This window comes from Anoplophora glabripennis, unplaced genomic scaffold (assembly GCF_000390285.2).
Source record: "Anoplophora glabripennis isolate ALB-LARVAE unplaced genomic scaffold, Agla_2.0 scaffold264, whole genome shotgun sequence".
Classification (NCBI taxonomy): domain Eukaryota; kingdom Metazoa; phylum Arthropoda; class Insecta; order Coleoptera; family Cerambycidae; genus Anoplophora; species Anoplophora glabripennis.
The window spans coordinates 625598-649995 of NW_019416520.1; the positions used below are offsets into that span (position 1 = coordinate 625598).

Sequence of the window (24398 nt, forward strand, 5' to 3'; positions counted from 1 at the left end):
TAATTGATTACACATCCAAGGCTACATATCGGAACCTGCAAAAATAAAATAGTAAGATGAGTAACTTTAAGGCAAACATTCACAATTTGCTTAACAACTGGTTTTGATCAAATACTGCATTTTGATAGATAACTCCTCAAAAGAAAATTGCCCCCGATGACATAAATTTTAATTAAAATATAATATAGAAATGATTTAAATGCAAGTTTGAACAGAAATAAGTAAAACAAATATAATTGCTTATGAAACTATTTGTTGCCTATTTTAGACAAATTCAATATTGTATCGTTAATATTAACCAAAATTATAGGAGTAGCTCTGTCACCCAGAATACATTTCTTAAAATACCTAAATTACAAAAAATTGTATACAGTCGTAGCTAAAGTAAAGTAATAATAAAGTCATAGTTGATTATTTCCCTATGTGTACGCGATTTGATCAAAAACTAAAGGAAATTTTCAAATTGCGGGTATTGTATCTTGCCTATCTTTTTAGCAGTTCGCTTAGTTTGTGTTTAACGAACGAACGAGTAAGACTGTGTTTTCGGCGATTTTTTGTATGACGAAATATCAGATTAGAGAGTTTGAAATTGTATGTTACAAAAGGAAAAAAGGTATTTGACGATGATACTATGTCACAAGCACGAGATTATCAGTGGTACAACTGTTTTCAGGAAGGCCAAGAAGATATCGAAGATGAGGCGAGTCTTAGACTACAATGGAATACTTCATCGCGAATTTTTACTCCCTGGTCGTACAGTTAAGAAGGAGTACTACCTACAAGTACTGCGCAATTTGCCTGAAGCAATCAGGAGAAAACGACAGAAACACAACTCGTGGATTTTGCACCACGATAACGTACAATAATAGATGAGACAAAGGCAAAATTGGAAACTGTGTTCAAGATGATACCTAAGAAGGCGTTCCACCAGTGTTTTTGAAAATGGAATACTACGTTGGCAAGACGTGTACACTATCACAGAGGGCTACTTTGAAGGGGATTGGATAAAAATAGATTCAATAAATACTTTCTGGACTTTTGAAAGAATTTGGATAATATCAACCTCAAAAATCCTTAACAATTGCGTATAATTTCTGTATGACAGACGAGTTATGTCTGATATTAATTTAGACCATTGTTTCTATTGAGCTAATTCTTTGACTAATTAGACACTTAGTGCCTTAAAGTATACTACTTTATTTAGCGATTGGAATATTTTCTAATGAAAAAATTACATCATTACATGAACTTATTTCGAAATGAAGCTACATACATATTAGTAAAATTACATCTTCAAAGGGTATCTTTGGATGAAATACCAATGAATGAATGACTTTAGTCTACATATTGTTGTCTATATTGTTTCAGAAGTTAATGTATTCGTTGTATTCATGTTTTTATGTAATTTTCTCACGGCATAGTCTACATTCAGGTCCATATCCATCTTTCAGGTTATCCGCGATATATCATATAAGCTGGAGCGTCGATTGAAACGCTATGCAAAAAGTGGATGGATAAATATCGAGTAGATTTACAAACGCAGAATGATGGCACTTGCAAAGACACCTTTAGTTCTGATATAACTCTGAAGGAGTTTGGGTGCAACAAAGCTTTTTCATATTCGACCCTGCGTGAAACTGCTTTAAGATATCTGGCGACAATTTCCACAACTTTTCTGTTCTGTTCTGTTTCACAATAAAAGTTTTATACGAAATTGTGTTTTTATAATTATAACACACGGTCCCTGAAGAGACAAGTTTTGCTTTGGTGGTCCACCATCTCTCAAAAGTTGGGAACCACTTATGTAGATTCTACATAAATGACATGACACCACGAAATTAGTTTTTTCGTTTCCAATCCATTTTGACATGAACGATTCTGCAGGTTTAGGAAAACCGTCTGACTTTAATCAAGATTGTTGGAACGCTTCAGTTCATGATAATTCACGTCAACCATTTTAAAAATTGGTCAGTATGATCATGATGGACTGTGACCAGTCCAGTACGACACTTGTTTTACATGGATAAAGTTCAAAAATACGGTTATGGGTGGCAACAAAACCAACATTTGTGCAGCAGTGTAGGTAAGAAGATTATTCCATTCCGCCCAATTTCTATTCCGCTCTCCATAGAACATTCGAGGAACCTCCTTTAATGGCAACGTCAGGCATCAAAACTGGCTTGGTAAATTCTTAACTTTCAAATCACCTTTTCAGGCGTGAAATATGGTAATCGGAATCGTAAATAGTAGAGGCAACAAAATATATCTTTGGTTAGCTCATATTTTGGATTCAATAAAGTCTTACGAACTTAATCTAAGGTTGGAAACATAAATAAGGAAAATAAGGAAAATCAATTTAAATTGTCTAATGCATTATTAAAAGTGGCTACTACCGTGTTCCATACACAGGCATATTCTATTTTCAAAATGTGTACGAACATTTCAATTCTTTTCACTAATGTTCCGAGAGATGAGGCAGTAAATGTTGTGTTGGATATTTTAGAGTCTAAAAAAGTATGTATTAATAAAATTGCTTTTGTTACGGCCTTGTTAAAACTGTGTTTGTCACAAGATATTTTTAAATTTAATAACAAAATTTATAGACAATCAAACGGTTTAGCAATGGGACATCCTTTGTCACCTTTGCTAGCTGATTTATTTTTAGACAATTTGGAAAAGCAGATTCTTAGTAATAATGGTAATTTGAGCTTTAATAATAATATTTTTCATTAGTCTAGATATGTAGATGATATTCTTGCATTTGTGACAGGTCCTCCTACAGTCATTGATAATATTCTAACTGATCTTAATAAACTTCATTCCTCTATTAGTTTTACATTAGAAATTGAACATAATAATGAAATAAATTTCTTAGATTTAAAAATTTTCAAACATAATTGCTCTTTAGAATTTTCCATATATAGAAAATCAACTCAAATTGATCATTTGATTTCAAGGCATTCCAATCATCCTTTTCAACATAAAATGGCAGCCATTCGCTGCTACGTTCATAGATTGTTAAATATACCAATGTCAAATTTAAATTTCAATAAGGAAGTGCAGATATTGCGATTTTTCTCCTGATATTGTACAGAGAACTATTAATGCAATTTTGTTTCAGAAAAATAGAAATTTAGCTTTTCGTTCACAAAATGTTAACATTGATAATAATTACAATTTTAGATCTTTATCTTATTTAGATAGTATTTCGGATAATATTTCAAAAATTTTAACTAAAAGTATTCCTAATCTCAAAATTTTGTTTAAAGTAAATTAGTCAATTCGTTCAAAATTTTCTAAAGTTAAAGATTCACAGGATAAATTGTCAAATAGTGGTATATATTTGTTATCTTGTAATGATTGTCCCGTCACCTATGTTGGTAGAACAAAAAGACCTGAAAAGTCAGCTTTTGGGCATCATATTAATTTTACTAACCATTCATTTTCACCTTTAAACAATAGCAAAATTCTTCATAATATTCACAATAATTTTGATTTTCATAAAATTAATTTATTGGAAGACTTAGAAATTCTAAGAGAAATTAAAAGGAACCCTAATAACTGTGTTAATACTCAAGTCAATTTAAATTGTAATTTTAAACCTTTATTCAAGTATCTTTGGGAATCTCATTAATTCACAGCTGATATTTGGTATTAGTATATTGGTAGTTTAACTTTAAATTTTTGTTTTCACTTAGTTGGTAATCCTTACAATTGTAGAATGTCAATTTTCAATTTCATTTAACATTTAACCTCACTTTATTTCACTCCACGTGTTCGACATTGTTAGTCAATTTCTGTTTCTTTCTCTTGTTATTTACCAGTAATTGATGTTATATTTAATGTTGTATATTGTTATGTCGAACTTATTAAGATTTTCAACGTTTCCTAAATATTTTTTGGTATCTAAAATTTAACGTAAGTAAAAATTTTTTGCTTTATATAATGTCATTTCAACCTCTTGTTGATATTTTAGGAATAGCTCCGATGATGACTATGTAGTCGAAAGCGCTAAGCTAAGATTTTAATAAAAAATTTATACACACTTTAATATACAAATTTCTTTGGATTTTCTTTACATTTCTGAATATATCTGGAGTCGCAGTACAATTTGTTAACTATCTAGGAGAAATATTATAGTGTGGTCAGCTAGACCACCTGATCTGAATTCTTTATATTTCTTTTTATAGCTATGTTTATGATAAAAAAATTTCCAGGATTTCTGGATATCTATCGTAGATTGCAGATGTGTTCAAAAATGTTCTTACATATTTTGAAATCATACTGTACTTATGAACAATACACCTGATAATTTAAATAGTTTTCTTCTTATTTTTTATTCCAGCCTTAGAGGATAAAAGTCAGTAATTAAATTTTAAAGTATGCATCAGTTGACTTCGTTCCTACTGCGTTAAAATATTCCTAACTTGTTTCAACGACTTTTCAGGAAACTATTATTTTCAAAGGTATTCAAGGTGAAAACTTTTAGAACACTGGTATGAATAAAAAATAGCATGTTTTATTCAAGATGAAATATATTTTCCTTCATGTACTTGCAAAAAACATCATTGTCATCTTGCAAAATTTATTATCTGCCTAGAGAGGAAGCAAAGTACCATTTCTCTCCTCAAAATGGTATAATAAATTTATTCTTTCTATTATATTAATACCCGAACCGAAAATATAATAACCAAAAATATAATTTTTGATAATAGATGATTAAAATTTTTAACAAAAGAAAATGTAGACAACTCACCTGGATATAGTATAATAGTATAAGTTTGTTTTTTTTATGAACGCAATGTAGTACTCTATAATTGATAAATCAGGAATTCAGTGATAGCAATGTATTTAAGACACATTCATTATTATTTCAAAGCTGCTGGATTAATTTTTGGAATATATTGTTTATCATATCTATTCTATAAATAAATAACAATTAACAGTAATATCTCTAACCCTTATTCTAATCGCAAGGATTAGCTGAGAAGTCGAACAGCTGTACAGGAGAGGGGGTTGTATATTATTATTCAGGAGGTACCGCCCAGAAACGACTTGTTGTTGACTCTAACCATTATTCAATGCAGGAATGAGGGAAACCCGGAAAACCCCATTAATAATTGGTGGGATAGTCAAACACCAACTGACATCAACCTTTCACCCTAATCAGCCAACGCCATTAGTCTGTCTTTTTCCCCTCTCAATACAGCTGAGAACAAACCGAAGGTAATGACATGATTTACAGCACTATTCTGTAATTGTCATAGTGCTCATGAAAAAATCTGCATAAAATTAAATAATAATAATTTTATTATTTACAATATCGTAAATGATCAAAAACCGTGTTTAATTTCCAGACTTTGAGGAATCGTAAAGTCGTTAGGAAGAGCAATCAGCCTCGAAAGTTTGTGGCAACTTCTCTGTTGCACCCTATGCATATACACAAATATTTATAAACTTCAAATATTCATATTCAAATGCTATTTTATAAAAAAAATACAGATAAGTGAAACGTTTTTATATGGCAGATATAATGAGATAATGAAATGCCGAGCAAAGCCCGTCGTATAAAAATTTAATCACTATATGAAAACGAAAAAAAACTCCCAAAATTATATTCTAATAAGTATGTGTATATCTGCTACCAAAAAATGGGGATTGAGAGGATAGATATGAGGTTTTCATACAATGAGATTAGAAGATGGACACATTCCTTTTATCAGGCTATTATGTACAAAACAAACACTTTTCAATAGTTATATATTATAATGGGATATGCAATCTTTCATATTTTGTGTTTACGTAGATAATGCTAATGACTGTTACATTATGTTATAAGTAGGGAAATAGTTCATTTTCTATTAATTTTCATTTAATTACATTCGTGTAGATGTATCACGCCAGTAATTTTTCAGTTTACTGTGAAGCAAAAGTTGTGTATCCAACATAATGTATATTTGTTATTGTTTCAATAAACCTGTACATGTCATTGTTAACAATTGTCTAAGTTTCTGAATAATTAAAGATTTTGATTATAAAAAATACTGCGGAAGAAGAGGTTCAACAAATTTTGCCTGTAAAATAAATGAAGATCTATACATTCGTAAAATGGTGCAATACTTATGTAAAAAATCTAAACAGTAATAGTAATAGCAATAGCAACAGCAACAACAGTAACAGTAATATTAGCAGTAACAATAGCAATAGCAGTAACACTAGCAGTAGCAGAAACAGTAGCAGTGACAGTGACAGTGACATCAATAATAGCGACAGCAACAGCGATAGCGACAACGACAATGGCAACGATAATGATACCAATAATGACAAAAATAACAGCAATAACAATAACAATAACAATAACGTTAACATTAACATTAACGTTACCATTAACATTAATGTTAACGTTAACGTTAATGTTAACACAGTTACACTAGCACTAACAATAATAATAACAATAACAACACTAACAATAACAAGGTTAGTAATAATAATAATAATAAAACATAATTATATACAATAAAACACAAAACGTTTAGAAAAAATGAAATGTTGAAAGGACAGTGTCAAAAGTGTCGACAATATATGACTCGATATTGTTATGATATTGAAGGCCGATAACGGTACACAACTACATAATACAATGAAATTTTTAAAATTATGACATACTAAAATAGAGAACTCTGACAACAGGGATGTGTTTATACATACATATGAGGAAATGAAGGATTAACATATAGAATAAGTTTTAGTACATAAAAGGCTAAATCGTTACATGATAACATCAATCTGTCAAAATGAATTAAATAATGCAAAATTTTAAATTAAATAGTCTAATGAAAGCAATAATACATACTAGAAAGTTAAAATGTATAACCTAGTACAACTTTGTAAAGATATATTTGAAAAATTAAGATTTTGACAGGTAGATTATCGTAGAACAAGAAAGAGTTGTACTTATAAATTAAATCCATGCAATAAACTAAGACTATAATTAAAGTTCATCATATCTTTAGTCTATATTTATGAGTGGAATTAAAATTAAAGTTCTTTATATAATTTCATATAGCGATTTTCGAAATGTCAAACCCATAACTCAACATTGTGTAAAATTTATTGTGTAAATGATATTTCTCAGATGTAAAATGACCTGTGTTGTGTTAAAAATACCTTCTATTCATACAAGACTGTATTTAAATCCTAATTTACATTCCTAGTAGTGTATAAACATTGAAAGTTGTCAAGAAACGATGACCCTGAAAACATTTTAGTCATTAGTTAATTCATACAAGATAAACCTGTTCAAAATAGTGAAATTATTATCAATGTTGTGGAACAATACTAGTGACATAGAATTAAGCTAAATAGCATAATTTGGTTAAATTTCAATAAATTAGCAAAATTTTGTAGAAACTTTAAAAATCAACATAATATAAAGATTGAGGAATGGAAACTTGTAGAAAATTATCCGAATATATCAGTGTCCTGCTGCAAAAAACATACATAAAGGCATAATTCCAGTTTAAAAATTTCATACCGCTTCAAACTGATGTTGCCATAACGACAACTTCATTTGTTCTCGTTATAAAAAGTAATACAGGGCTTCTAGTAGCCAGTCTTTCATAATTTGTCGAACCATAAACATCGTTCAGTCACTCCTAAAATAAACAAAAGCCAGTCAAAATTAAATAAATAAATGTATACGTAGTTACCAGTTTTCAAACGTCAATGACAGCAACCAGCAAGTAGTATTCTAACAACTGTCAAAAGTGAAAATTTTCCAGCAGTTAGAAATTTCTGAGCAGTCCAAATATTCACTGAGATTTATATGATGGGAATAGGTGTCATTTAACAAAAAGTGCAAGGTATAAATTTCCAATTAAAAACTAGTGAAGTGCTGTGAGAATATACAACGACAGGCGAAGTGCAAACCCAATCAAACATTGGAATATCAAGTATGTGGAACCAGTTCTTCGACCTAGATCATACAAAACCCAACATCGACCAAGACGATGTTCACGACATCTGGATGGCATCTCTGAAACCAGCAATACACTAAAGCGATACGTGAGTCAAATACTTCTACAAACTGGCCAATTTAAAAATTTCACCGTACGAATTCGTATATAACAATCAAACTTATAGCTATAAAAATTGTGTCTTAAAATACCAAAGTCGACTAAATATCAAAATTTCACCTTCTAAATTAGTATGGGATCAAGTAGATTTAGGATAATAAGTAAGAATACAATTTGTCAATTGTCTGCAAAATTCGATATGCAATATATTTTGTTCATTTCATGTTAAATAGTAACGAGCGTTCAAATAAAAACGTGGTCGAAGTTGGCTCTGACACATTGGACGTAGGGAGTAGCTTATAGCGACCAACTTAACCTCATTTCTCAACGAGCTGTATAGCAGCTGTCAGTTTCAATAACGTTAATGACTATATAACTTTATTTTAAAGAATAATCGTGATAACAATAACAAACAATTAAAGGAGCTGCGGAAAGTGTCCCCCTCCTTGTTATAACAATAAATTAAAGCAGCTGCTGAAAGTGTCCCCCTCCTTGTTCCAAGCACTTTTCACACCTGTTCCTCAAAGAATTAAAGACATTTTCTAAGATGCTCGGGGTATTGTTAATTTCACGAATCTTGTCTATAAGTCGAGCCTGCAGATGGTTTAAATCAGGAATAGGCAGTTCAAAAATAGTGTTTTTAAGGTAAGGCCACAAAAAGAAATCACACGGCGTAATATCACATGACCTCGGTGGAAATTCATGTTCAGCATTGAGACTTATTAGTCGATTTTGGAAAACTTCCCTCAACATATTCATCGTCTCGCCTGCCGTATGTGCCCTTGCGCCATCTTGTTGAAAGTAAAAGTTTGTAATTTCGTTTTCTTCCAGCTGGTTAACAAAAGGAGCGATAATTTCTTCTCTATACCTTTGCGCAGTAAGAGTACCATTAAAAAAAATAGGTCCATAAATCCTCCTTCGATTGAGAGCACACCAAACTCCAATTTTTTGAGCGTGTAGAGGGCCCTCGACAAAAAAGTTATCTGGTTTTTCAGAAGACCACATTCTCATATTCTGTGAGTTTACGTAACCACTTAAATGAAACCAGGCTTCATCAGAAAAAAAGGTGATATTATGAAGTTCACCGTAGTTGTTTAAAAACCATTCACAAAATACAGCCCGTCGCGGAAAATCAACTTCATGAAGTTCTTGCTGACAAGTTAAACGATAGGAGAACAAACGCAAATCTTTTTTTAACACTGTGTGGCAGGTACCGACTGATACTCCCACCATTTGTGATAAAACACGTACAGAAGTTCTTGGCGCATTTTCCATTATTTGTTGGACATTTTCTTTTAATTCTTCAGTCCGCTTTTTAGGTCGGCCGCTTCCTTCTTTTCTTGTTACACTGCCCGTTTCACGAAAAACATTAACACAACGCTGAACTGCACTTTGAAAAATTTTGTACTCAACAACGCCGGGAAATTGATTTTGAAATTCTATGAAACATTCCTCAATAGAATACTTCCATATTCCATCAATCTTGCGTCCATTTCTAAAGTAGGACTCTATGATAAACACTTTTTGTTCTTGAGAAAACACCATTTTAAACGCTTTTTAAAACGAAAATATTTAAATTGATAGCGGCGATATAGCGCTTTGACAGATGACGTTTAAGTTCATTTGCTATACGCTACGCCCTACGTCCAAATTTTCAAAAACCAACTTGACCACGTTTTTATTTGAACGCTCGTTATTTTTCATTTCGTACATATATAAAAAAAATTAGTGAAACACCCCTGAGAAAGAGCAAGCTTTAACTAAAATAATTTATAAGACCAAATCTTATTGGCGCCTGGGCAAAGTATAAAAAAAATAAAGTAAAATAATTAACTGACACACACATATCAGAAACATAACAATATGTATATTATTTTTTAATTCAAATAAATTATTTTCCTAAACATCCTATCAAATGATGTAAAAAAATTATACCAGCACTTTCTAGTAAACATCTAGTAATTTATCAAAAATATTATATATCTGAGCATTGCCAATTCCAAAACACGTATCTGACATTGAAATTCTTAAGTAAAATAAACCAGGTCGGTTGGCGAGGGGTGGCCGAGTTTTCCCCTTCTTCTAATGGTGAAACTTCATGTAAAGTAAGTTCTAGTTATTGATGGCTCTGCATATTCTGGTATGAATTCAAGGCTTCATTATTATAGTAGACCCAAAATTATGTTCACATTTTTTTATTGACAATTTGGCAGAAGTTTGTTAACCTAGAACGATAGAATATCCCTGAGAATGTCCATAAAATAGAACGTTAGGAATAAAAAAGCAAAACATTGTTAACAATCAGGGCAACATTTTTTAAATAAAAAACGGTTATTTTATGATCATTGAAGAAATCGAGTATTTTAATAAATTATGTTGTCACAATTCATATTTTGGGTTAACTTTAAAAAAAATTAAATAAGTATGCTAAACGGATAATATGAAAAAACTATAGCTATAATCGCATTGCTAATGTCCCAGAAGGACCAATACTTTGTATCTTGATGCCGCGTAGCGAATAAACGAGAAAGGGAAAAGAATAAGGTTAATGATAACTAATTGATGGATTAATTTGTATCTGTCGCCGTATTACTAATGCTCCACAGGGAACCACAATCTGGACCGTGATACCGTAGAGAAAAATACAAGAGATCAATAATGACAAATTTATTTAAAACTGTTTAAAAGATGAATATAAACATAGCTAATATAATTAAGTTTATTTTACTAAACTAAGAAAAACATATATTTTTGCGAAAACTGGAATGAAAATTAAAGTTTTTTTTAAGAAAATGTCTTTTAATTCCAGAACTTAATAGTATCTTACTAAAATCCACATTCAATAACAACAAACTTCGCACTAAGGATTAAAAGGAATTTTAGTTCCTAGAAATTATTGCTTACCTTTATTAAAGAGAGTCTGAAGGTCAGACTATATCTACTATGTGTTTTCGGGGTCGCTGAATCCGAATCTGTGATCCATTTAGTCACCTCATAACCCAAACTGTCAAGTCCTATTACACACAATAGTCCTGTGAAGAGGGCTGTACACCCACAATAACCCAATAATCCTATACATTCAACCTCAAACCTCCTAACCCCATGACCATATATTCCCATAACCCCATAACCCATAACTCCAATAACCACGTTACTCAGTGGTTTAACTTGCTCTTTCATCGCGGAATATATCAGGGCTCTATAAACAGAATATATTTAATCCTATAATGCCCACCTTCCTTGTCCCATAACCCTATAAACACATGACTCCATAACTCCCTTAACCACGTTACGCAGTAGTTCGACTGTTTGATGCAAGGAACATAGTTTATATCGTTATTGGCTCCCAGTGTCATCATCTTCATTAGATTATCCGTCAATTTAAAAAATATCGTGCCAAATGAAGCTTTATTTCTTGACCAGCCGCCGATTAGGAAATCTTTCAGCATATGTTCGAACAGTAGCACAACAATTTTCTTCAAAACAACCCAAAACTACTAACTTCTCAGTTTGTTCAGCAAAAGTATAAATTGCAATAAAAACCAAAGTAAGCTAAAATTAAATCACAGCTAGCTTGACACATAACCTTTTAATTATTGTTAAGAATTTGTTTCTCTGTTATATGGCACCTCGTATTAGAATGTTCTATTTATCTTAAACTGTTATACGGTTTACTCTAATATGCCAAACTAAAAAATTGCAACAAACGATTTCTTGTAGAGAAATAGCGTTATTCTATTAATTCAAATAGATTTTGAAGGAGTACTTTCAATTGTCATAACAAGTTTTGTGGAGAAAAATTGCCTCGTGGTGTAACGTAACCTCACTTTTGGGTTAGGATATTTTTTAAACAGGATATTATGAAGCAATTATGATACCGGAATCGGATTCAGCGCTTTGAAAACCTTTAGGAAAGTATAGTCTGTTTTTGGCGTAGAAGGTCAATCACATTTTATCATTCTTTAATAAAACTCGATTGAGCAATTAAGTAAAATGAAATACGTGCATTATAATTTTCATTTTCGAACACAAAATAAATGTCTATAATCTATAATGAAAAGCAACTTTTTTGTTTTACTAACATCAATTTTCACTATTACTATGTTCAATAGGCAACCAACAATAATAAGGTGACGTACGTACTATACGTATATATGCTAAATTTACTATGTACTTAGTTATCAATAAGATGCGTTAAAGTAGTTTGTGAAGATTTTACATTTCTAAAGTTTTTTATTTTGTGTTCAAATGAATAATAAAAATCGTTTTTGAATTGTAAAATTAAATCTAATTTAAACGTTTGGAAATAGGAGCATATACATATTGATATATCTATCTAATCTTATCTTCTACGTCAAATAGGTATATGAAATCGTTAATGTGAAACTGCTTATTATCATGAAAAATACTGTCATGTACGGAGGTGTGAATATTAAAAACTCATACCAATACAAAACGATACAGCGACTAACTACTGAAAGTTGGTGCAATTTAAAAATATGTTTATTCAATTATTTAAATACTTTTTTTTTGTCGGTTTGTCCATAATTAGTTTTATTAGTTATTTTGTTTTTTAATTTTTTTTGGCAATTTTAGTAATAAAAACGATTTAAATTAAAATTTGATTTTTGTGGTCTCTGTTTGCAGTCGTATAAAAAGTATCGTAAAAAACTCTTTTGAAAACCTTTTTGCACACTCGCTCGACTTGTGGACCTCGCCTTCGGCTCCGTCCACCAATATGTCTCGCTCGTGTGCAAAGAGTCGTTTTCAAACCTTGTTGTTTAATATACTATTAAATAACTACAATAAACATTTATCAATCTTAAATAAAGTTCGTCTTTGTAATAGTAATTCTGCACACAGAGAAGATATAAATTTGTCATAAATAATTGATTTTTCTTGGCACTAAACAAAAGATGCAATATACAAATTATTTTTATTTAATCAGAACTACCTAACAATAGTAACTTCTAATACTTCATGTATTATCGTCACTACAATATGAATGTAGAAAGGTAAAATGACAAATTCAATTTTATATCCCATTTTTCAACAAATTATTAAATATATCTTTCAGTATCTATTCTAAAGTTCTTCAAATAGTTTGAAAGAAAAACCAGTGCCGTACCAAGCAAAACCTAGTTTTGATCTATTGATATACTTTCCATTAGTAGGAATAGGTGAGACAACCGATGCGTGATCTATCTACAGACTGTGACTAGAGAGAAACTCATGAAATGTAGGTGTAATTCAAAGCTGCATGGGACAATAGTCCGCACAGCAGTTGTTTCCCACTAAAAAACTTTATTTTGCATAATACGACACTAAGTCTTTCTTTCATATTTGGTGGTTTTCTGCAAGTTTGGTCATGCTGAAGGCATATGCATTGAGCAGCAGTGACCAATTGAGATGTAATATTCTTCATATGTTAATTCTCACCAATACTCATACCACTTCTGGTGATAGATAACAAAATAGCTAGATCGTTCTTTGGTAGTCTCACCTGTGGCAACTGGTGAGAACTAATAAGTTCGGAACCAGTAAATGTCTGGTGGTTCTATTGACAAATGATTTTAGTTGTTTATTAGATATCACAGGTGTAATTCAATGCTTGTCGGAGTATTCGTCGCAGAGTAGTTGTTACTCACAATATCAATAATTGAAATAAATAAATAATAATAAAAAATATAAATAATAATAGAATAAAGTTCAATTCCAAAATTTTTCCAATACTATATATGTAAAAGTTACCTCCAAAATGTACAATATTTTAATTATTTTAATTAATTTGTTTTTATTTTTTTATTTTAATGACTTGGTTATAGCGTTTTCAAGTAAATGTCTCGATTAATATTTCAAGAAAAAATAATACCTACAGATGATTTCCACCAAATTTTAGTATAAATAAAACTAATAATTCAGTGATTAGTCTAAATTTTATTCCAGACTCGGTGTTCGTTTTTTGAAAACTTTTGATGCTCCACAAGACCTTCTAATGCATAAGAGTTATCAAGCTATAGATCCATTTCTGAAACTAGTAAAAAGGAACAATTATTAAATTTATTAACATTTGTAAATCATTTATTTCTACAATATAATAATAATAATATCTCTACTCCTTGTTCTAACGGGGAGAATTAGCCCATAAGTCGGAGACTAGTGGGGGAGAGAAGGCGGCATATTATTATTAGGCAGGCCGCATTTGCGCCCAGGAACGACTTATGTTGGTAGGCCCTAACCACCATTCAGTGCAGGAATGAGGGAAACCTGGAAAACCTCATTAATTAGAGGGGTGGTCAAATGCCAACCGGTGTCAATCCCTCACATTGACCCAAGCCAACCAACATTCTTCCACCCTACCATACCTGCACAGAGGGTGCCAATCCTCCGTATAAGCATAGCTAATCTATGGTCTACCGGCCGCGGGAATCGAACCCGGGCAGAAATTTGCACACAATTTAAGGACTGACGCCTTAAACCGTGCGGCTATCGACCGACAATATAACATATATATTATAAATTTGTTTAAAGGTATTAAGCTAATTCAAATTAATTTCTTAAAATGTTGCTAACCCAGCATCGAATTAGGTTATAGTCCTAAGTGATTATAGGAATAGTAATTTGAGTTAATTTCTTTGAAATTTATTTATTATTTAATGATTTGTGAGGCAAATACGAATTTCCTCATTAGTACAATTTAATAAAGTGCTCCTTCATTAGTTTCAAATAATTATTTACTAAATTGTTTATGAAATTGCTGCCATAGCATACCTAAATACCAGTAGTACCCTTTAGTATCATTTAACAAATTTATGTGAATTGATTTACCTAATGTATCTTTATATCTTTAAAAGAGCATAACAGTACAAAAGCTAATAACTAGAAATTTTCTCTGATGATTTACTAAATGATACTTTGAAAATACCTCTAAATTTGTGACTGATGACTCTGTGAACCATTCAGCAATGCTATGTATCAAAGGTGTAAACATTTATGGCCTTTGGTATATAATACTCGTGCCATCCAAGCCTGCTACATATCAAGATGACTACTTTACAGCTTTGATACATAGATCACAATTAAAGTTTTGTTAAGTTTTTTGTCCTAAATAATTTGTTAACTTACCGTTGTCAAAAGACGAAGATTCACAGCAATAGTTGTATAGCTTGCTATCTCAACAGGTTTAACAGAATTTATCAACAAGAGGAGTAGAGCCTTTTTATTTTTCTCATTCCAGTAAATCCAGGGACAGTTACAGGCCACAGTGAAAATTTGAGCGAACTGTAAGGGAATATTTGAATGAAAGACAGAAGAATCATTGACTAGATTCTTAAAAATTGAAGATTACCGTATAAGACGTATAACTACTCATTTGACTAATTGAGTTATAGTAAATATTATGTAATAATATTTTTTAGTTGATAGGTAATTAACGATCTTCCTTTTAATTGTCTGCCCTTTTATAAATAATTTTGACCAATCCTTCTTTATTCTGCTTCTGATAAAAAACTATTTCAATGTGGTTCAACTGGTGGTTGTATTAAGTTGAGGTACCATTCTTTGATGGTCATAATTCCTCTAGATTATCATTTATTGACATTTCGTTATTGGTAAGTTTAATCTCTTTTATATTTTCTTCATAATTATTTCGTTCTAAGTTAAACAGTAAAAGGATCAAGGAAGCTTACTTCTAATAGCATGTAAATAAATTTTGTGTGAGTTCACAATACTTACACTGTCTTGGAAATGCTGTCCAATGAAGCACAATCCTGTAACCGACGTTGCAAATATCAGCAGTACCAAGACCATCCTAAAGTTACTTGATGGGCTGATTTGCTAGAATGTAAAACAATAAATTAGAATGAGATATTTTCAGTTTTAAAACAAGTTATATAGCGTAATAATCTGCTACCTTCATTACAGATTTAGTTACACATACAGGGTGTTCTTGAATAGAATTTTTCAATAGACGATTCCCTAATTAGATGTAAACAAACACTAAAACCAGATAAAATTAACCAAAATTGTAAGAAAGTTCATATACTAATAAAGTTACAGAAATACATATGGAAAGGTGCTAAACCTCTTAGAAGAATAACGATTATTTGGTTTTCTTAAAGGAGAACGGATAAACCGATTCATTTTTACCATAATTTTTAATTATTTGTTTTTTTAGAAGCTTGATAACAATGATTCATGTCACTTGTACTTAAGAGCGAACGTTTGAGAGAAAATTAAACAAGGAAGAAAGACTGCAGCTGGGTTGAAAATATGTCTCTCTAGTATGACAGGTCTATAAAGAATATATCGCATGCCATAATTTTAAATGGCAATACTACTTCATGTCTATTAATACATTCTGATTCTCCTGATGAATGGTCTTAGAGATTCCCAGATATTAATAATAATGCCAGTTGGAGTATATAGGCCATGGATATTTGTTTTCCACAATATCATTAGTTGAAAATGTCTATTTGTCTCAGGTTTGATCTCTTTTGATGATGTAGCCTTTTGGAATTTTTATGTTTCGTAAAAGTGTAGTTTTTTTGTATCTGTTGTCTAGTAGGAAAACCAGTTTTAGATAAAATTTGAACTTTACTTTTATGGTGTATATATTTAATTTCATTTAGTGGTATCTACAAAGATTATAGTAGATAAAATTTACAGAATTCGTTACCAAACAAACTTCTGACACATTGGAATTGATGAATCATCATCACTGTTCGGTTAAGTAGTTTATTCACATTTATAATATTAGTAGGGATTTATATACTGTGTGGCGTGTATTTTTAAAAAAATACGTTTAAACGTTTTTACAGTATCTACTGTAAATAGAGATAATACGATTCTGTCAATTTTGCTAAAAGTTAAGAATCGCCTTTAGATCGAAAATGATTATAAACGGTAAAAGATACCAGTCTGTACATATTTTCACTACCTATCCCCAGAATCACAAAATAACTCATGCTAACTACACACCTTTATCGATAAATCACTCCACCAGGTCATTGTTACAAATTTTCCTTTTTTGTGCCTTTGAAATTCATATACCTACTATTTTGCCGCTTCTAAAATCTCGTAGCGTCACGTCGATCTGAAGATGCTAGTCATACTGCGACGTACGTTGCCAGAACCGCTGTATTTTTACCACTTTATAAATCTTATTCTCATGACTATCTTGAAGGAGTTAACTTTTACCGAGGTTATTGGTAAAACTATTCGATATCCAAATTTCTGAATCGCAATTCTTTGCACCGGAGGATAAAATTGGATTTACATTAGATGGAATCGTAAATTTCACTTCGGATTTTTTGTTTTTCGAAACAGGTTGACTTTTATCTGATACCTGCAATATTTGATGCCCAAACACTGAATATATCTATTATCAACTTACCCAGTCCCGATTTTAATTTCTTAATTAGATAATGATGTCAGTATTGCTGGTGATGACGATGATGATGGTTAATCTCACATAATACCACTTGCCAGACTAGCTCAGAATTCTCGATTTCGGTAGGTCTAGGTAAAAGTATCGAAATTAAAATCTCACAATATTTACGTAATAATAATTTATGTAAATCCTCGTCCTTCTGCGACATCTCCTGCCACTACTTACAGTATTTATAATAAAAGGCGTGCTCACTATAACCCGCGTAGGAACATAACAGTGCTTTGACGAGTTTTTTCTTAGCATTCTGCAATATTTGAGTATACTTATCCGCAACGATGTAAAAGCCCTAGCATGGCCACCACGCTTCCCACCCCTTAATCCGCTTAATTTATAGTTATGAGACATATACAGTTTCCAGTCATCTTTTTACACGTTTGCAAACTAAATACAATCAAATTCAAAATATTCCCTTAATATTCCAGGAAATACGAGAAAATTGGCGATGTAGGGCAAAAGCATGTATTGCATTATGAATGTCCATGGATGCGTACATATTTGAAGGAAAAAGGTGTACCCTGCATAGTGTTTAAAAAATTAAGATTACTGCATAAAATGTTCACAGATTGCAAAAGTTGACTGAAAATGCTGTCTTCACAGATACAAAAGTAATTTATAAAATAATCAATTGGTTCGAGATTTCTACATAAACTAGGCAATCTTGTTTTCTAACGATAAGTTACAACAGTACCTTATTTAGTAAAAAAAATATATTATTTCTTCATAGAAAACTTAAAAATTAATTGAAATAAAAAAGTTAATCCAATAATAAATTCCATCCCTTCTTCATCAATATAATTTTATCATAGTCAATGTTTACCTTTAAAAATAATTTATCTGTATTAAAAATGGTAATAATCATGATAAAAAAAACATTTTTATCATTATTTTCACTAGTATTCTGGTGTGATATTTGCAACTTTGGTAGCACCTTCAATAATTGATTATTTTCTAAAATATCATGGAGGAGTCGAATATTTTTTCATTTTTCCGTAATGCTTATGTCAAATTAATTTTTTCGGAAATAAAAAACATTACATATTCTGAGCATTTTAATGTTAAATCTATCTATTTGAGCAAATTTTAACAATTTGCAAAATTATATAGGTACTAGAATTGTATGGGACACGAAAGAAAAAGGGCGGACTTAATCATTAATATTATATTATATATTTTACTCACATGTATTAAAAAGTAACCCGCGCCAACTGGTGCCAAAGATGCAACTGGTATGTACAGCATTGCGAACCTGGAGTGCTTAACCCATGTATTTCTGAACCTAAAACAATAAGCACTGCATGAATTTACTTTAGTGGTTTTAATAATTCTTATATAAAGCGTTTAAAATCAGTTATTTTATGTCAGCAATTTGCATTCTTTAGTAATCTACTTTCTTTATTTTCTCAAATTGTACAGTCACCAGCAGCAAGTACTTATCAAATGTGTTACAATACTTTGATAAAATAACAATCTCGGGTGGGAGATGAATATTCAGGAACAGGAATATACCTGGAAGACGATGGTATCCAGCAATGTTTTTCAGTTCTCGCTATTTTAATGGTGGCAAGTAAGGAGAAGGTAAGGAGTTGTGTAGAGGAGAGGATTTTTATCTGCTTCGACAGTCAGGTCACGCTCAGGGCAGGGTTAGCTCTCCGAGGACAAGGTTCGTCATTGTTCAGAAGTCCGGAGATGACCTGGAGTTACTGGCCAGACGAAGAGAAGCGGAGTTGGTTTGGGTTCTGGGCCACATGGAAACGAGAGAACATACTAACTGACTCTTCTTGGATCCAGGGGCCTGGCCAGGGATCCGAACCTCCGGTATTCTCGGAATCACAGGAGGGCCCCTTAAGGATTTATGGGCCCCTTCAAAAATGGCCCTATGAAATATTAACATAAAACTGGAGGCAGGCTCATAGCTTTGTATACAAGGTGTTTCTAAAATAGGGTTGCAAACTTCTGCTGCGCTTATAAGTCATTAAAATAAGCCAAAAAGTTCCTATTAACATGTGCCCTAAAACGCACCCTTAGGAAGTTATATACCCTTAAAAGGGCTCAAACAAAACTGTTTTTTTTTCTATTATTGACAAAGCGGTCGCAAATAAATAGAAAAAAATGTATGGGTCTTACATAACTTTTTACGTTAAATAACATGGGCTACTCCGTTTTTCGACATGCAAATCATATGCGTCCCATTTAGGTTGGTGAAGGGGGTTTTCGGCCCGTAATTTTTTTTATTTCAATTTTTTTACAATTTTCTCTACAGATTTATAAAATCTTAACAATTTTACGTAAAAAATATTATCTTTGTCCAAATCGATATTTCCAATGGTTTTCGAGTAAATTGAGTTTGAAAATTACTCTGCTCTTTAAGTTATTAGGCCAAAAATTACAAAAATCTGTTTACCATGGCAAATAAAAGACTGACGTTGCCACAACGCTTAACAATTTAAGTTATTGATAAACTGTCAATTGAGCTTTGCAGTGTTTAATTAGTAAAAGTGGTGAGTGGAAAATTTAAGTATACAACATTATTGCAACTCATAAAATGGAGTCATATTCAAACACGGAAATGGCAGATATGCACTTTATGTACGGCCGTGCGGCTGGAAATGCATCAGAAGCGAGGCGTCTGTATGCGGCAGCATACCCGAATAGAAGACTTCCTTCTCGACAGGTATTTCAGAGGATCCATCAACGTTTAAGAGAAAATGGTTCGTTCCAACCAAGAGTAAATGATCGTGGCAGAGACAGATTTGTAAGAACACCGGTGATGGAAGAAAATGTATTGAGAGCTGTGCAGGACAATCCAAGGGTTAGTGTAAGAAGTGTCGCACGTATGCATAACATAAGTTTTTCCGTAGTTTGGCGAATTATTTGCGAACAACTACTTCATCCTTTTCATATCCAGCGTGTTCAAGCTTTAAATCCGAATGACTACGAACCACGTCGGTAGTTCTGCCAATGGTTTTTGCGAAAATCGAGGCGGATTCCGAATTTTGCATCTCTTATTTTCTCAATACATTTTCTTCCATCACCGGTGTTCTTACAAATCTGTCTCTGCCACGATCATTTTTTGGAATAGTTGCACGGGGATGAGGTGAGGGATCTGCTATGGATCAAAATCGTAGCGTTCATTAGGTCATCAGGTAGATTCGAGGAGGGTCAGAGGCAGACAGTGGATAGGTTATGGGACGGCAGGGTAGACAAAAAGGGCCAACTTGTGGTCTAATTCCAGCCTGAAGCTACTGCTATAGGCCTTTGATAAAATAGCGATATATTGAATTTGAACTTCTCAGAAGATCCATCCATTGCCGTCTATTTTATAGTCTTAAAATCTCTAAATGTAAGCTAGATTTAACTCCTTTAATATTAATAAAGAGCTACCAGCCACATATTCTTTTGCAAAAACCACTGAAATAATTCTCAAAGCAACAATAGTTACTTACTTCTTAAGCCTTATGTGATGTTCAATACACATAATAAGCCTCTGGTAGACGTCGTTTTGATAATTCTGGTTGTAAAGTAAATGGTTACCCTCCTCATCATTGCAGTCATTAGCCATCGTTTTAATCTTTTCTTCAAGCAATTTCAGTTGAATCGTGGCTAAAGCTGTTAGATATGATACTAACAAAAACGGATATAAGAGTCCAAATGCAAAAACAGGACAATATATATAAATAGTAAAACAAAACAGTGGAGACCATCTTCCAAAATAGTTCACAGAAATCATTTCAAGAGCGTTAATTTTCAGTTCGTCGCCAACTAGTGGTAAAAAGGTGATAAAATATCCTCCAATAAAGACCAGTATTATTAACACGATACATCTATTTATTATTTTTAGTGTTTGCAGGATTTTGTTTTCAACATCCTTACCAGCTGCTCGAATAGGCCAAAAATTCCTAGTGGAAGGTTTCAGTGATTGATCCAACTTGCTACTGAAAAACATCGTAGTGATTGTTGCGATGATTCCCTGAAATAGGTTTTGAAAGAAATTGATAATTTTATATCAGAAACTACTGCGACAAAGATAAATGATAAATATAATTACCAAAAATTGAGTCTCCAGTCAATAAAAAAAAAAGGATTTTGAACAGAATACACAGAAATACGTTCATAATACTTTTTTGTTAAGTTAATACCCTCTAAAAAAATTAACAAAGTTGGAATACTGAAAATTAACTGCTTTTTACCGTCGAACACACAAATAACTCCACATGCGTTAAAACAAAAGTATTTCTATCTCTTTTACATTAATATTTGATTTATTGTTGCCAAAACTCGGAAATTTCATATATACAGGATGTTACTGCTTTAAATGAACATACTCTGAGGGTCAGCGGTACGAAAAATAATGCAAGTTATAAAATTTTTCATTTTGAGGATTTATAAGGGAGATACAGGTTTATAAGGGTGCTGAAGTTTTCGACAAAATATAAACTTTTTCATATAGTTACCAAGTGTTGGAGATATTTAAGTCGTATTTGGTATACGGTATAACTAAGGTATTATAAAATATTATAAAATAAGTAGTAATTGGGTAAAAAATATATGAAAATATAGCACTTAAATATCTATTATGATCCAAAATCGAATATCTAATTACCATGCGGTCCCAAGAAATGTTTCATTTTAGGGGACTTTAGCTCCTCAGTATCTTGAAAACTGTTAATTTTTTCTCTAAGTTCTTCGACTGCAGATTGTCTACAATACCTATCCACACATTTAAACTTAATTCGGTTTGAAATGATACTGGAGGCACATTTCTTCGATTTTCGTGAGCCCACGTAGGTAAGTTATAGAAATTAGTATATCCCGATCACATGAATTTTTCCTGGTCGGTGCAACGTACCTGCATGTTGATGATTCCTGTCCGAAACACGTTATTAAACACTTTAACCAAACAAAGAATGTCCACCAACACATATATTGTTTTATTGTTTCTTCAGGATGCACAATAATTGTTATTACAATTTATCTTCATCTCTTTTGTTATTAACATCTTAACCATGAGGAAAGGTAATTTTACCATAGATACAAATTTTCCCACTTAATTATTATTCAAACTATTTTTTAATAGGAACAGTGAAATACATAAATGGAAAAATTCAAATTTACTCTGTAACTTTAGCAGATACGAAAATAGGGCGATAACGTTTCTGTTAGAAATTGAAGAATATACGTTTAAAAATGCCATCGATTTTAATATTATACGGGGTGGTACAATTTTTTTTGTTAATTGATGGTTGTAAAAAAGGCCACATATTTTTTAAAACTTCAATACCCTGTACCTTCCTTATAAAGCCTCAAAATAAAAAAAGATATAACAAATGGACAACATTTTCCGAAGTTCTACGGATCCTCGAAGTTTGTTCATTTAAATCTGAATCACTCTATATATTGCATTTGGTTCTATACTTACACATTGTATTAATCAAGCATATTTACAAGTGGATTGCGTTTTAAAATGACAATGAGCAGCATTTAAAAAATAATTCTTATATTAATAAATCTATTAATTCTCTTCTAGATATTAAACCAAAAAGTCGTAAAATAAAATAATAAATAATCATTATGATATAAACTTATTGAAAGAATTTACCGGTTGAGTCGTTAGCACAAGAGAAATATACCGATGAATATTATTTTTATCAGTCACCAAACAGGCGATATTGCTACTTTGTATTGTCACTGCAACAACGACTGTGATAATTCTAAAGATAGATGATCTCCACAAATTCATATTGAGCAGTTTCTCGATGAAACTTAAGGGATCTAAAATAAAAGAGAGACATGTTACTCGTGACTGACAAATTTTAATATTTAATGAAGTAATTCCTCAGATCAATTTAAGAAAAAAAATATTTGGAACCTATTTAGCACGGTGCAACGAGGGTTAAGAACAAGTAGGGAATTTTATAAAATATTACAATTTTTTATAAATGTATAAATGAGAAAGATTTCCTTTTTTGGGGCACAACAGTTTAGCCTAAAAATATGCAACATACTCTTAACAAATATAACTTTAATTATTGAGGCGTAAAAACTTTTTTCTGTTTTTTGTGTTTTTGCGACATATTTCTTCATATACCTCAAACTGAAACTTTTAGCTTCTCTTAGTTTAAATCTTTAAATTGTTTTAAAAACTTACCTGAATCGTCTCTCATACTATTGTGTGAGCGATTTATTAAACTTATTCGAGTCATGATACAACTCTTGCGTTCCTTTTTATTACTTCGTCTTTTATATTACTCAAATTACGAATGTGACTCATGATTTTTATGTCTCTTATTTGTCTTTCCCTGTTACTTTTTTTTTCTTAAAAACAGTGATACTTAAACTATCAACAACTGTAATTATAGGTAAACTGCTTCTTTCTAAATTAACAAAATATCAAACCAGCTCATGATGAAAATCATCATAAAATACGCATAATTAGTTGTAAGCCAGAATAAATATTTACTATAACCTACTTTTCTTATTTTCTGAAAGAACATTATTTTAATATTAAAAACGCAATACAGGATGGTCCGGTCCAGGCTTTTTCTGTAACTAATTAAGTCATTAGTTCAAGCTTCGCCAATCTACGTCAAATATCCTCAGAGATATTTAAGATAATCTGCCATTTTCTTAATTCAACACATTTAAATGAAACACACCTTATATGAAACTTTTTGGTTATAATCATTTTTGTTCTGTCACATGGTGAAGTTCTCACATTAAATCCTGGCCGCCCTGTATAGAGTTATAATCAAATTAATTCAATTAATTTTTTTTGTTTCTTGTGACAATTTGTCGTTAAATAAATATCTTGAAAAAAACTGTTCGATACTTTTTCGAATAATTCTACTGTAATATTTAGCGGTGACACTAATATT

At 31.5% G+C, this 24398-nt stretch overlaps 1 protein-coding gene across 1 annotated transcript; it reads right to left on the reverse strand.

Annotated features, from left to right (window-relative positions):
• Positions 1–14032: 14032 nt before the first annotated feature.
• Positions 14033–23687, reverse strand: LOC108905150. The gene is made up of 6 exons (XM_018707927.1): positions 23672–23687; positions 20970–21147; positions 18706–18802; positions 15810–15911; positions 15201–15356; positions 14033–14109 (listed from the first exon to the last, which is right to left on the reverse strand). The coding sequence occupies exons 1-6, from the start codon at positions 23685–23687 to the stop codon at positions 14068–14070; spliced, it is 591 nt and encodes a 196-aa protein (XP_018563443.1). The 3' UTR covers positions 14033–14067.
• Positions 23688–24398: the final 711 nt, after the last annotated feature.

Excerpts from the sequence above, each read along its gene's own strand:
- LOC108905150 (XM_018707927.1), bottom strand. Across the intron at positions 15,912-18,705 it reads CGGGTTACTTTTTAATACAT|CAAATCAGCCCATCAAGTAA; the intron begins GTGAGTAAAATA and ends TTTACATTCTAG. Across the intron at positions 15,357-15,809 it reads GACAGCATTTCCAAGACAGT|TTCGCTCAAATTTTCACTGT; the intron begins GTAAGTATTGTG and ends ATTCCCTTACAG.